Source organism: Telmatherina bonti, assembly GCF_933228915.1.
Source record: "Telmatherina bonti genome assembly, chromosome: 24".
NCBI lineage: Eukaryota > Metazoa > Chordata > Actinopteri > Atheriniformes > Telmatherinidae > Telmatherina > Telmatherina bonti.
In genome coordinates, this window is record NC_136633.1 from 3231564 (window position 1) to 3244823 (window position 13260).

Genomic DNA, 13260 nt, shown 5'->3' on the forward strand with positions numbered 1-13260 from the left:
ATGACTGGAAAACAGGTCAGTTGGTGACAGGTTACATTTAAAAAGACAGCAAACTGCATGAAGTTTACATGGTAACACCGACCAAAGCAACACGGCGTGTTTTTATTCAGTAAAAACATAATCATTAAAGGTTGTTTTACTGGGTAGTTTTCACCTTTTTGTCCAGTTTTTTGCACCTTACTTAGAACTTTCTGCAAACACGTTGACAGAACTGCTGAGAACCTAAAACTGAGCAAGTTAACTTTTATGTTTAAGTTTAGACACTTTTTACACCATTTTTCATTGTTTTTATTGTTGTTGTTTACTTGTTTTTATTTGTCTCTGAATTTGTTTCCTTCTCTGAATGTTTATTGCTGTCAGAGTCTGAGCTGTTGGGTCAGTCTCCTGATCTTCTCTTTGCAACGTAAATAAAGATTAAAGGTTAAATGAAGGTTTTAATAAATGACTTACATTTTATTTTAATCAGATAAAATTAGAAACCCGTAAGAGGAACTGTCATAAACCAGATTTAACTACAGAACCGGAACTTTGTCACTGATGGACCGAGCTTAGACCACGTGGTATGCAAGGTAGCGGAACACCGGAAATGACGTTTTCAAGTGATTTTCTTTGTTGAAAATAAATGTTTGGCCATTTACAGGCTTCATGCAACATTTCAGACACAGCACGTCCAATAACCGAATTAACTATTAAAGATGTACACAAAGACTTTTTTTTAGTTTCAATGGGAGTTTAGATCCAGACCAGCAGCTTTGTCACAGATTCTTCTGAAACCAACCAGCTGGTTTTACATCGACGTTGCTGTTTTTGTTCACTTCTATTTATTTAAGTTTTGAAAAATCCAAAAATAAGGGTTAGGGTTAAACGACTTACATGAATATTAATTCACTGCATGAAAAAAACAAGAAACAAAGATAAACAATACAATTAAAAATTATTATTAAATATTATTAAACAAATACATTTTATTATTAGGTGGAACTTTGTGGCCGTGTATGTTACCAAGAATGTAAAAAAGTTAACATTTTCATTCTTTTTGACTTGGTCAAGAGTTGCGGGGAAGCTCGAGTCCAGTGGCGTTGTTCGGTCTATTATAAGGAGGCTGAAGTCCCCCTAAAATATTCGTAAGCACCGTAAACAATTTACTGATTCAGTGGGTTGTTTTATTGGAAAGATTTCTCTTTTTTTTATTAAACAACTGAAACGTTCAATATAAAGTGGCTAGAATATGAGATGAAATAAATATAAAATCTATTACAGCAATTAACAGGTGACATGCAGGTCTAATATGGATTATTATTATTAGTACAGTTGTTGTTTTTGTTGTACTAGTAGTAGCTGTTGTTGTACTAGTTGTAGTAGTAGTAGTAGCTGTTGTTGTACTAGTAGTAGTAGTAGTAGTAGTAGTAATAGTAGTAGTAGTAGTAGTAGTAGTAGAAGTAGTAGTAGTTGTTGTTGTACTAGTAGTACTACTACTACTACTACTAGTAGTAGTAGTAGTACGCTGTAATGACCATATCTAAATGAGTAAAATAACTGAAAAGAAAGCGTCCTGACAATAGCCCTGCTTTTATTTTGAAGGTTGGTAGCGGAAGCCGCAGGTCAGCGTGTCTCCCAGCAGATTCCGGACCAGTGGGACCAGTGGGACCAGTTCTGCTCCGGTCCAGGTCAGCTGTCCTCTCCAGTACTGTGTTAATGTGGTGGGTAAAGGTGTGTTTTCTCGTCGACATGAAAGGAAATATCTGTTTTCAGCGCGAGGACAAGGAACGCGGCTAATGCTAGCTTTCATTGTTACTTTTTTTTTTTCTTAAACTTTATTTAAATAAACACAAGAACAGAACAAATAAAACATGATAATTAAAACAATAAACTTTACTAAATGACCAAACATAACAATACCATAACATTCAGGAGATAAACCACGAGACAATAACAACAACAGGCATGATGAAACAATAAATTAATTAGGAAAAATATCAGAAACCCAGCAGGAGTCAGGAAAAACATACAACACTAATAATCATTCTAAAAGTCATAAAACCAGTAAGAGAGACCAAAATGAAACTAAACAAAAGATGCAACAGAGTTGAGTTAAACATGTTAAAAACAATAATAATAAGTTATCAATAAAAACCATCATAAAGAGTCGGGTGTCTGTTCCAGAAACTCTGGTAAACTCTGAGCTGTTTCTGCTTCCAGATCAGCGGCTTTGAGTCATTTCAGCTCTCAGTGTCTTTATGGTGGTTAGGAACCACAAAAAGAGCCATCATCATACCTGGAGTCACCCTGGCAACTGCTGACAGAAAGCCGGTTGTTCACCCAGCTGGAGGGAGAAGGTTTTATTTCAGCAGGAGGCCACATGAAGAGGTTTAGTAAAAACTAAGCATCATGATGGAGGTTTGGTCCACTGATCAGATATTAACTTTATTATAACTGGAACATGTGACTAGAAGTGTTGCTGGATGGAGTCAAAGCTCCGCTTCATTTAGCTTCAGGAGGAAACATGCAGAAGTACTCCTATTTTACCACATTGTTGTTAAAAATCTACTGAAGCAGGAATACTCCTATTTTACCACATTGTTGTTAAAAATCTACTGAAGCAGGAATACTCCCATTTTACCACATTGTTGTTAAAAATCTACTGAAGCAGGAATACTCCCATTTTACCACATTGTTGTTAAAAATCTACTGCAGCAGGAATACTCCCATTTTACCACATTATTGTTAAAAATCTACTGAAGCAGGAATACTCCCATTTTACCACATTATTGTTAAAAATCTACTGAAGCAGGAATACTCTCATTTTACCACATTGTTGTTAAAAATCTACTGAAGCAGGAATACTCCCATTTTACCACATTGTTGTTAAAAATCTACTGAAGCAGGAATACTCCCATTTTACCACATTATTGTTAAAAATCTACTGAAGCAGGAATACTCCCATTTTACCACATTGTTGTTAAAAATCTACTGAAGCAGGAATACTCCCATTTTACCACATTGTTGTTAAAAATCTACTGAAGCAGGAATACTCCCATTTTACCACATTGTTGTTAAAAATCTACTGAAGCAGGAATACTCCCAATTTACCACATTGTTAAAAATCTACTGAAGCAGGAATACTCCCATTTTACCACATTGTTGTTAAAAATCTACTGAAGCAGGAATACTCCCATTTTACCACATTGTTGTTAAAAATCTACTGAAGCAGGAATACTCCCAATTTACCACATTGTTGTTACAAATCTACTGAAGCAGGAATACTCCCATTTTACCACATTGTTGTTAAAAATCTACTGAAGCAGGAATACTCCCAATTTACCACATTATTGTTAAAAATCTACTGAAGCAGGAATACTCCCATTTTACCACATTGTTGTTAAAAATCTACTGAAGCAGGAATACTCCCAATTTACCACATTGTTAAAAATCTACTGAAGCAGGAATACTCCCATTTTACCACATTGTTGTTAAAAATCTACTGAAGCAGGAATACTCCCATTTTACCACATTGTTGTTAAAAATCTACTGAAGCAGGAATACTCCCATTTTACCACATTGTTAAAAATCTACTGAAGCAGGAATACTCCCATGTTACCACATTGTTGTTAAAAATCTACTGAAGCAGGAATACTCCCATTTTACCACATTGTTGTTAAAAATCTACTGAAGCAGGAATACTCCCATTTTACCACATTGTTGTTAAAAATCTACTGAAGCAGGAATACTCCCATTTTACCACATTGTTGTTAAAAATCTACTGAAGCAGGAATACTCCCATTTTACCACATTGTTGTTAAAAATCTACTGTAGCAGGAATACTCCCATTTTACCACATTGTTGTTAAGAATCTACTGAAGCAGGAATACTCCCATTTTACCACATTATTGTTAAAAATCTACTGAAGCAGGAATACTCCCATTTTACCACATTATTGTTAAAAATCTACTGAAGCAGGAATACTCCCAATTTACCACATTATTGTTAAAAATCTACTGAAGCAGGAATACTCCCAATTTACCACATTGTTAAAAATCTACTGAAGCAGGAATACTCCCAATTTACCACATTATTGTTAAAAATCTACTGAAGCAGGAATACTCCCAATTTACCACATTATTGTTAAAAATCTACTGAAGCAGGAATACTCCCAATTTACCACATTATTGTTAAAAATCTACTGAAGCAGGAATACTCCCAATTTACCACATTATTGTTAAAAATCTACTGAAGCAGGAATACTCCCAATTTACCACATTGTTGTTAAAAATCTACTGAAGCAGGAATACTCCTATTTTACCACATTATTGTTAAAAATCTACTGAAGCAGGAATACTCCCAATTTACCATATTATTGTTAAAAATCTACTGAAGCAGGAATACTCCCATTTTACCACATTATTGTTAAAAATCTACTGAAGCAGGAATACTCCCATTTTACCACATTGTTGTTAAAAATCTACTGAAGCAGGAATACTCCCATTTTACCACATTGTTGTTAAAAATCTACTGAAGCAGGAATACTCCCATTTTACCACATTGTTGTTAAAAATCTACTGAAGCAGGAATACTCCCATTTTACCACATTGTTGTTAAAAATCTACTGAAGCAGGAATACTCCCATTTTACCACATTGTTGTTAAAAATCTACTGAAGCAGGAATACTCCCATTTTACCACATTGTTGTTAAAAATCTACTGAAGCAGGAATACTCCCATTTTACCACATTGTTGTTAAAAATCTACTGAAGCAGGAATACTCCCATTTTACCACATTGTTGTTAAAAATCTACTGAAGCAGGAATACTCCCATTTTACCACCAATCTACTGAAGCAGAAAGAGGACCTTCATCATGGGAGGAGGAAGAGGATGGACCTGTGAAATGATGATGTCAGACGTGTGTGAGGACGCTCCTGGCGACTCTGGATACCGACGTGCTCGTCTTACTGTTAGAAAGTCCTGTTTACAGCGAGAGGACGCCATCTTACGTCACTCCGGAGGATCAGAAACTGCGACACGCTGCTGTCTGATAAATGAAGAGATCATATGAAGGAATTCTGAAACTTCTTCCCTTCGTGTAAATTACGACGTGTGAATTCTGAATCTCTGGAGTGGCGTTGCTATGGGCAACCATGTCTGACAGCTGCTCCGGGTTGTAGAAAGGTGAACCAGTTGGTTACTTCCTAGTCAGTTACCATGGTAACAGACTTACCTGGTCAGCTTGGTTAGCTCGTAGCTACAGGCAGGTCAGATGTCAATCATCCACCCCCATGCTCGCAGCCCCCCCTCGCCGCTCCACGCGTGATGCTGCCAAGATGGCGACGGGGGGAAGCAGCCAATGAGCTTCAGCTCTGCTCATCCTGAACATACAGGTGACGTCATGGAGGCTCCGCCCTCTGCTGCAGTCTACGATTCGGACCCGGCTGATACGGATTTTTTAAGCCAACTCCATTTAGAAGAAAATCGCTGATTAATTCAGCGATTAAAATAAATTTTCTGAGTAAGATAAGTTCTGGTCTCCTGATGCCAACAACAAAGATTCCTTTCAGCAGAACTTTTTCACAACATTTTGTTCTTTAGAAACTTTAACTTTCCAGCAAGGTGGAATTTAAGGAGAAAAACCTGCAACAAAGCCGTGAACCTCTGGCGAACAGCTGTACTGGTGGACTGGCTTTAGAGTTAGACCAGAGGCGTGTGCTGAATGTAAGCTGCAGGATGAGTAGACTTACTGGGAAATCATGGTTCATGCAGCTTTCTGATGCCCGTAAATATTATTACATCTTCTTTTCTCCATTTTCATTAAAACGGGAGATGACCCATGACCCCCCTCCCAGAAAGAGAGACATCTTTCCCAAAACATGTCTCCTTTGATAAGAAATGCAATTTAAGATGTAATAATAACAGTGGGAATGGGAATATATATTATTCTAATGGTTTGGCCAAAGCGCTGCGTCGGTAAGCTCCGCCCACCTGTAATGTACCTGCATGTAGTGTTACGTTACAGCGGTGAGGACTGAGCTCTGTCTAGTGGACGAGAGCTGCAATGACCTCCTTCTGCACGACTCCAGGATTTACTCTTTTATGGGAAATGAACAATAAAACGGCGTTTAATCAGAAAAACTCATAAAAGCCGATAATCATCCCTACATATTCTACTTGTGTAGAATACTACATAGTCTACATATTCAACTTTACTACTGTCATTGTGAGGACCGACCTCTCCGACCAGAATGCTGGTCAGAGACCATGATACTTAACCCCTCTGGTTCCAGTCTGGTTCCCGTCTGATACCTGTCTGGTTCCCATCTGATACCTGTCTGGTTCCCATCTGGTTCCCATCTGATACCTGTCTGGTTCCCATCTGGTTCCATTCTGATACCTGTCTGGTTCCCATCTGGTTCCATTCTGATACCTGTCTGGTTCCCATCTGGTTCCCATCTGATACCTGTCTGGTTCCCATCTGGTTCCCATCTGATACCTGTCTGGTTCCCATCTGGTTCCCATCTGATACCTGTCTGGTTCCCATCTGGTTCCCATCTGATACCTGTCTGGTTCCCATCTTGTTCCATTCTGATACCTGTCTGGTTCCCATCTGGTTCCCATCTGATACCTGTCTGGTTCCCATCTGGTTCCCATCTGATACCTGTCTGGTTCCCATCTGATACCTGTCTGGTTCCCATCTGGTTCCATTCTGATACCTGTCTGGTTCCCATCTGGTTCCATTCTGATACCTGTCTGGTTCCCATCTGGTTCCCATCTGATACCTGTCTGGTTCCCATCTGGTTCCCATCTGATACCTGTCTGGTTCCCATCTGGTTCCATTCTGATACCTGTCTGGTTCCATTCTGATACCTGTCTGGTTCCCATCTGGTTCCCATCTGATACCTGTCTGGTTCCCATCTGGTTCCATTCTGATACCTGTCTGGTTCCCATCTGGTTCCATTCTGATACCTGTCTGGTTCCCATCTGATACCTGTCTGGTTCCCATCTGGTTCCATTCTGATACCTGTCTGGTTCCCATCTGGTTCCATTCTGATACCTGTCTGGTTCCCATCTGGTTCCCATCTGATACCTGTCTGGTTCCCATCTGGTTCCCATCTGATACCTGTCTGGTTCCCATCTGGTTCCATTCTGATACCTGTCTGGTTCCATTCTGATACCTGTCTGGTTCCATTCTGATACCTGTCTGGTTCCCGTCTGGTTCCATTCTGATACCTGTCTGGTTCCCATCTGGTTCCATTCTGATACCTGTCTGGTTCCCATCTGGTTCCATTCTGATACCTGTCTGGTTCCCATCTGGTTCCATTCTGATACCTGTCTGGTTCCTATCTGGTTCCATTCTGATACCTGTCTGGTTCCCATCTGGTTCCATTCTGATACCTGTCTGGTTCCCATCTGGTTCCATTCTGATACCTGTCTGGTTCCCATCTGGTTCCATTCTGATACCTGTCTGGTTCCCATCTGGTTCCAGTCTGATACCTGTCTGGTTCCATTCTGATACCTGTCTGGTTCCATTCTGGTACCTGTCTGGTTCCAGTCTGGTTCCATTCTGATACCTGTCTTGTTCCAGTCCGGTTACAGTCTGGTTCCCGTCTGATACCTGTCTGGTTCCCATCTGGTTCCATTCTGATACCTGTCTGGTTCCCATCTGATTCCATTCTGATACCTGTCTGGGTTCCATCTGGTCCCATTCTGATACCTGTCTGGTTCCCATCTGGTTCCATTCTGATACCTGTCTGGTTCCCATCTGGTTCCATTCTGATACCTGTCTGGTTCCCATCTGGTTCCATTCTGATACCTGTCTGGTTCCCATCTGGTTCCATTCTGATACCTGTCTGGTTCCCATCTGGTTCCATTCTGATACCTGTCTGGTTCCCATCTGGTTCCATTCTGATACCTGTCTGGGTTCCATCTGGTCCCATTCTGATACCTGTCTGGTTCCCATCTGGTTCCATTCTGATACCTGTCTGGTTCCCATCTGGTTCCATTCTGATACCTGTCTGGTTCCCATCTGGTTCCATTCTGATACCTGTCTGGTTCCCATCTGATTCCATTCTGATACCTGTCTGGTTCCCATCTGGTTCCATTCTGATACCTGTCTGGTTCCCATCTGGTTCCATTCTGATACCTGTCTGGTTCCCATCTGGTTCCATTCTGATACCTGTCTGGTTCCATTCTGATACCTGTCTGGTTCCCATCTGGTTCCATTCTGATACCTGTCTGGTTCCCATCTGGTTCCATTCTGATACCTGTCTGGTTCCATTCTGATACCTGTCTGGTTCCTATCTGGTTCCATTCTGATACCTGTCTGGTTCCTATCTGGTTCCATTCTGATACCTGTCTGGTTCCCATCTGGTTCCATTCTGATACCTGTCTGGGTTCCATCTGGTTCCATTCTGATACCTGTCTGGTTCCCATCTGGTTCCATTCTGATACCTGTCTGGTTCCATTCTGATACCTGTCTGGTTCCCATCTGGTTCCATTCTGATACCTGTCTGGGTTCCATCTGGTTCCATTCTGATACCTGTCTGGTTCCCATCTGGTTCCATTCTGATACCTGTCTGGTTCCATTCTGATACCTGTCTGGTTCCAGTCTGGTTCCCATCTGGTTCCATTCTGATACCTGTCTGGTTCCAGTCTGGTTCCCATCTGGTTCCATTCTGATACCTGTCTGGTACCAGTCTGATACCTGTCTGGTTCCAGTCTGATACCTGACTGGTTCCAGTCTGGTTCCATTCTGATACCTGTCTGGTACCAGTCTGATACCTGTCTGGTTCCAGTCTGGTTCCCATCTGGTTCCATTCTGATACCTGTCTGGTACCAGTCTGCTTCCCGTGTGGTTCCAGTCTGGTACCAGTCTGGTTCCCGTGTGGTTCCAGTCTGGTACCAGTCTGCTTCCCGTGTGGTTCCAGTCTGGTTCCCGTGTGGTTCCAGTCTGGTACCAGTCTGCTTCCCGTGTGGTTCCCGTGTGGTTCTAGTCTGGTACCAGTCTGGTTCCCGTGTGGTTCCAGTCTGGTACCAGTCTGCTTCCCGTGTGGTTCCCGTGTGGTTCTAGTCTGGTACCAGTCTGGTTCCCATGTGGTTCCCGTGTGGTTCCTGTCTGGTACCAGTCTGGTTCCGTGTGGTTCCAGTCTGGTACCAGTCTGGTTCCCGTGTGGTTCCAGTCTGGTACCAGTCTGCTTCCCGTGTGGTTCCCGTGTGGTTCTAGTCTGGTACCAGTCTGGTTCCCATGTGGTTCCCGTGTGGTTCCTGTCTGGTACCAGTCTGGTTCCGTGTGGTTCCAGTCTGGTACCAGTCTGGTTCCCGTGTGGTTCCAGTCTGGTACCAGTCTGGTTCCCGTGTGGTTCCAGTCTGGTACCAGTCTGGTTCCAGTCTTGTACCAGTCTGCTTCCTGTGTGGTTCCCGTGTGGTTCCAGTCTGGTTCCAGTCTGGTACCAGTCTGGTTCCCATGTGGTTCCAGTCTGGTACCAGTCTGGTTCCCGTGTGGTTCCAGTCTGGGTACCAGTCTGGTTCCCGTGTGGTTCCAGTCTGGGTACCAGTCTGGTTCCCGTGTGGTTCCAGTCTGGGTACCAGTCTGGTTCCCGTGTGGTTCCAGTCTGGTACCAGTCTGGTTCCCATGTGGTACCAGTCTGGGTACCAGACTGGGTACGCAGTAGAAAGTCAGGAGCGTCAGGAAGCCTCCTCTGGCTGGCTGGGCCATGGACCTGTGAACACGGCATGTGAAGGACCAGAAGCTAGACGCTCTCTATGCTAAGCTAACAGCTGCTATCTCTGTAGTAGGATCTTGTTTAATGCTGATAAAATGTTTGTTTGGACCAGATTCTCTCTGATCCTTCATCATCTGAATTATTTGTACAAGACATCAAAGCCAGTTAGCAGAAGCTAAAGCTAGCTCTGCTAACTGGCACTGAAACTCCCCTGATGCCAAACGTAAACAGCACGGACGCTACCTGCAGTCGACGTGCAGGTAGTTCTGAAGCATCTCTGAAAACGTTCTTCTTCTTCTGATCAATACAAAGACCTGGCTCTCCTGCTGTCACCATGCACTGTATATAAAAGATGGGCGGAGCCTCCGTGACGTACCCCGTAGGTTTCTGAAGAGCTGAATTGAAGCTCGGTGGGCGATTCCAACCATCGCCATGTTGGCAGGGGCATGCGTGTCGTCTCACCCAGAAAATACAAAGAGGCGGAGCTGAGAGGGGGCTGTGAGCGTCATGGTGGATGATTGACATCGAGCGAACTCCGAGCTTTCTGTAGCTAAGAGCTAACCGAGCTAACCCAGAGATAACAGGAGCTAACCAGCTAACGGAGGTAAGCGGGCTAAAGCTAAGTCACGTTGTTAACCGGCTAAAAACCACGGTTGTTCTACGTTCTTCTTACTTGATTGTGTTACTTATTTATAATTGTTTTATTTACTTCACTGTAGACATAAATAAAACAAGAAAATGGAATAAATGGAAAGAAATGATTCATATCTCTCCCACCTGTCCGTCCGCCCCCCCCCAACCCCCCCCCACCCCCCCCACCTGGCAGGTGCGTCCAGCATGTGAACATGATGACCTCCCCGCTCAGGAGGATTTTGCGGGTCCTCAGACCAGGACCTGGACTTGCTGGAGGCCAGACCAGTTCCCGCTGCCTTTTCCTGGACTCTGCCGGTTCTGGGCTGGTGGTCCAGTCCCGGTCCACTGACGTGTACCAGAACCTGGCCCTGGAGGACTGGATGGACGCCCATGTGGACCTGGATCAGGGTGGAGTCCTGCTGCTCTGGAGGAACCGGCCTGCTGTGGTCATCGGGCGCCACCAGAACCCGTGGAGCGAGTGCAACCTGCCGGCCATGAGGAGGGCGGGGATCGCCGTGGCGCGCCGCCGGAGCGGTGGTGGGACGGTGTACCACGACCTGGGGAACCTCAACCTGACCTTCTTCTCGTCCAGGAAGGCGTACGACCGGCGCAGGAACCTGAAGGTGGTCGCCGAGGCCCTGAGGCGGCTCCAGCCGGACCTGGACGTCCAGGTCACCGACAGATTTGACCTTCTTCTGAACGGAGTCCACAAAATCTCCGGTGGGACGTGATCCTGTGAGACCGGTCCTGTTGTTGGTCAGGTTTGTTTACTTCCTGTTTACCTGCAGGCTCCGCCTCCCGCCTCAGCAGGAAGTCGTCCTACCACCACTGCACGCTGCTCCACTCCGCCGACCGCGCGGCCCTCTCCGCCTTGCTCCGCCCCTCCTGCCCAGGGATCCGGACTAACGCCACGCCCAGCGTGCCCTCCCCTGTCGCCAACCTGGTAGACCACGCCCCCTCGCTGAAGTGGGAGGAGTTACTGGAGGGACTGGTGCGGCAGTACAACACAGGTGTGTCCCCGTCCTGCTTGGTCCAGTTAAAGAGGCGATGCGCATCTTGACGGCGTCTTTATGTCCTTTCTGACCTCAGAGTTTGGCCTGAGCGCTCCGCCCGTCCTCGTGGACCCCGGCGACGAGTCCCAGTTCCCTGGTGTGGGCAACATGGCGGCAGAGCTGCGCAGCTGGGACTGGATGTTCGGTAAGACGCCCAAGTTCAGCGTTGAGACGTCGCTGGAGCTGTCAGACGAGCTGACGGACGCTCGCTGCTCCGCTCTGCTGCACATGGAGGTCAAGAATGGACAGGTGGACAGTTCCCACGTCCACGTCCCCTCAGAGTGGCTTCCTCCGCGACTGAGCAGCGAGCTGGGCGGCGTCCTGGTCGGAGAGAGGTTCTGTCCACACCGAGCGGCCGCCGTCGTCTCTACGCTGCTGAGATCAGAGACGGGACGTTTCCACGGACGCCTGCAGAAGCTGTGCGAGGCTGTTCTGGCTGTGATTGGCTGAGACCAGATCTGGTCTGAGGATTGCTGCCCCCTGCAGGCGGCCGCCGCCATTACAATCACAGCAGGGAAGCTCTGATGCCACGCCACACAGTGCCACGCCATGGCGCGCCACGTCACGTCACGCCATGCTGTGCCAAATCAGAGTTTGTAAATTTATCAGATTGAGTAAAATGTGCAGAAAAATACGAGTCGTCGTTTATTACATGAATATTTCAGTTTAACTGTGAAAATTATTTTTATAAACTGAAATTTTCAGACTCAGATTAAATTTAATAAACTTCTTTTTTTTTAAATTTAATAAACTTCTTTTTTGTTCTTGTCCATGACTGCAATCAGGTTATGAAGCAACTTGAGAAACTGAACCAGAACAAGGCTGCAGGTCCAGATGGTTTCAGTCCCAGAGTTCTCAAGACCTGCTCAGAACAACTATGTCCGATTCTCCTGCACCTTTTCAACACCAGTCTGAGACTAAATATTAGAGTCCCAGTGCTGTGGAAAACCAGTGAGAGGCTTCTTCAGGTCCGATGTAAGACTGAAAGATACAGAAGATCATTCCTGCCAGCAGCTATCAGCCTCCGGAACAAGACCACCTCTAATTAATTATAATCTACGAGGCTGAAGTTAGCTTCCGATTCGTATTATGCGTAAAGGGCAATTCAACTGAATTTTTCGGAAACAACACCAAATTAGACCAGGTCCTGACACAAAACTACAACACTTAGACTCTTCAAACCTGGGCTAAAATATTCCACATACTATGCAGATTCATTAAAACATAATCTCTGATTTGTGAAACCTTTATTTATTTTCACAAATAGAATAAAGGGTTCACAAATCAGACACTGTTTTAATGAATCTGCATAGTATGTGGAATATTTTAGCCCAGGTTTGAAGAGTCTAAGTGTTATAGTTTTTTGTCAGGACCTGGTCTAATGTGGTGTTTCCGAAAAATTCAGTGGAATTGCCCTTTACGCATATTACGAATCGGAAGCTAACTTCAGCCTCGTTTATACTCTGCTACAATATTGAATTTCCCTTTGGGGATTAATGAAGTATTTTTCATTTCATTTAATTTCATTACACATTTGACGTTGCAATTGTACGTTTAGTGATTTAAAAAAAAAAACATGTAAACAATTTAATTGTACGAGCTGTATTTCTTTGTTTAGTCTAAAAAATGTCTCCGTTAAAGTGTGGATCGGCAAGACAAAGTACGCATGCGCGAACGCTCCTGATTGGGCCCATGCGTGCGTGCTGGGAAGAGGAAAAAGTGAAGATGCGTCACTACGTAGTTTTGTAAAAGAAAATAAACAGCCATTGTTGGCACATTAATTAATTATTGATACAGGACTGAAAATAACTGATGTTTTGGTAATTTAATTACCTTTCAAAAGTTAAAAATAAATTAAATGTATTGAC

General features: G+C 44.2%; 1 protein-coding gene across 3 annotated transcripts; it reads left to right on the top strand.

Moving 5' to 3' along the window:
• Positions 1 to 1585: 1585 nt before the first annotated feature.
• Positions 1586 to 12038, top strand: lipt1 (lipoyltransferase 1). 3 transcript variants are annotated; one of them, XM_079263666.1, is made up of 4 exons: positions 1586 to 1667; positions 10534 to 11060; positions 11129 to 11350; positions 11430 to 12038. In XM_079263666.1, the coding sequence occupies exons 2-4, from the start codon at positions 10553 to 10555 to the stop codon at positions 11840 to 11842; spliced, it is 1143 nt and encodes a 380-aa protein (XP_079119792.1). In that variant the 5' UTR covers positions 1586 to 1667; positions 10534 to 10552; the 3' UTR covers positions 11843 to 12038. The 3 variants fall into 3 exon arrangements, with proteins under 3 accessions (XP_079119792.1, XP_079119791.1, XP_079119793.1); XM_079263665.1 differs by having other exon boundaries at positions 1607 to 1700; XM_079263667.1 differs by having other exon boundaries at positions 1632 to 1710.
• Positions 12039 to 13260: the final 1222 nt, after the last annotated feature.

Coding starts and splice junctions, on each gene's coding strand:
- lipt1 (XM_079263665.1), top strand. Junction 11,061..11,128: donor CGGAGTCCACAAAATCTCCG/GTGGGACGTGAT, acceptor GTTTACCTGCAG/GCTCCGCCTCCCGCCTCAGC. Junction 11,351..11,429: donor GGTGCGGCAGTACAACACAG/GTGTGTCCCCGT, acceptor TTCTGACCTCAG/AGTTTGGCCTGAGCGCTCCG.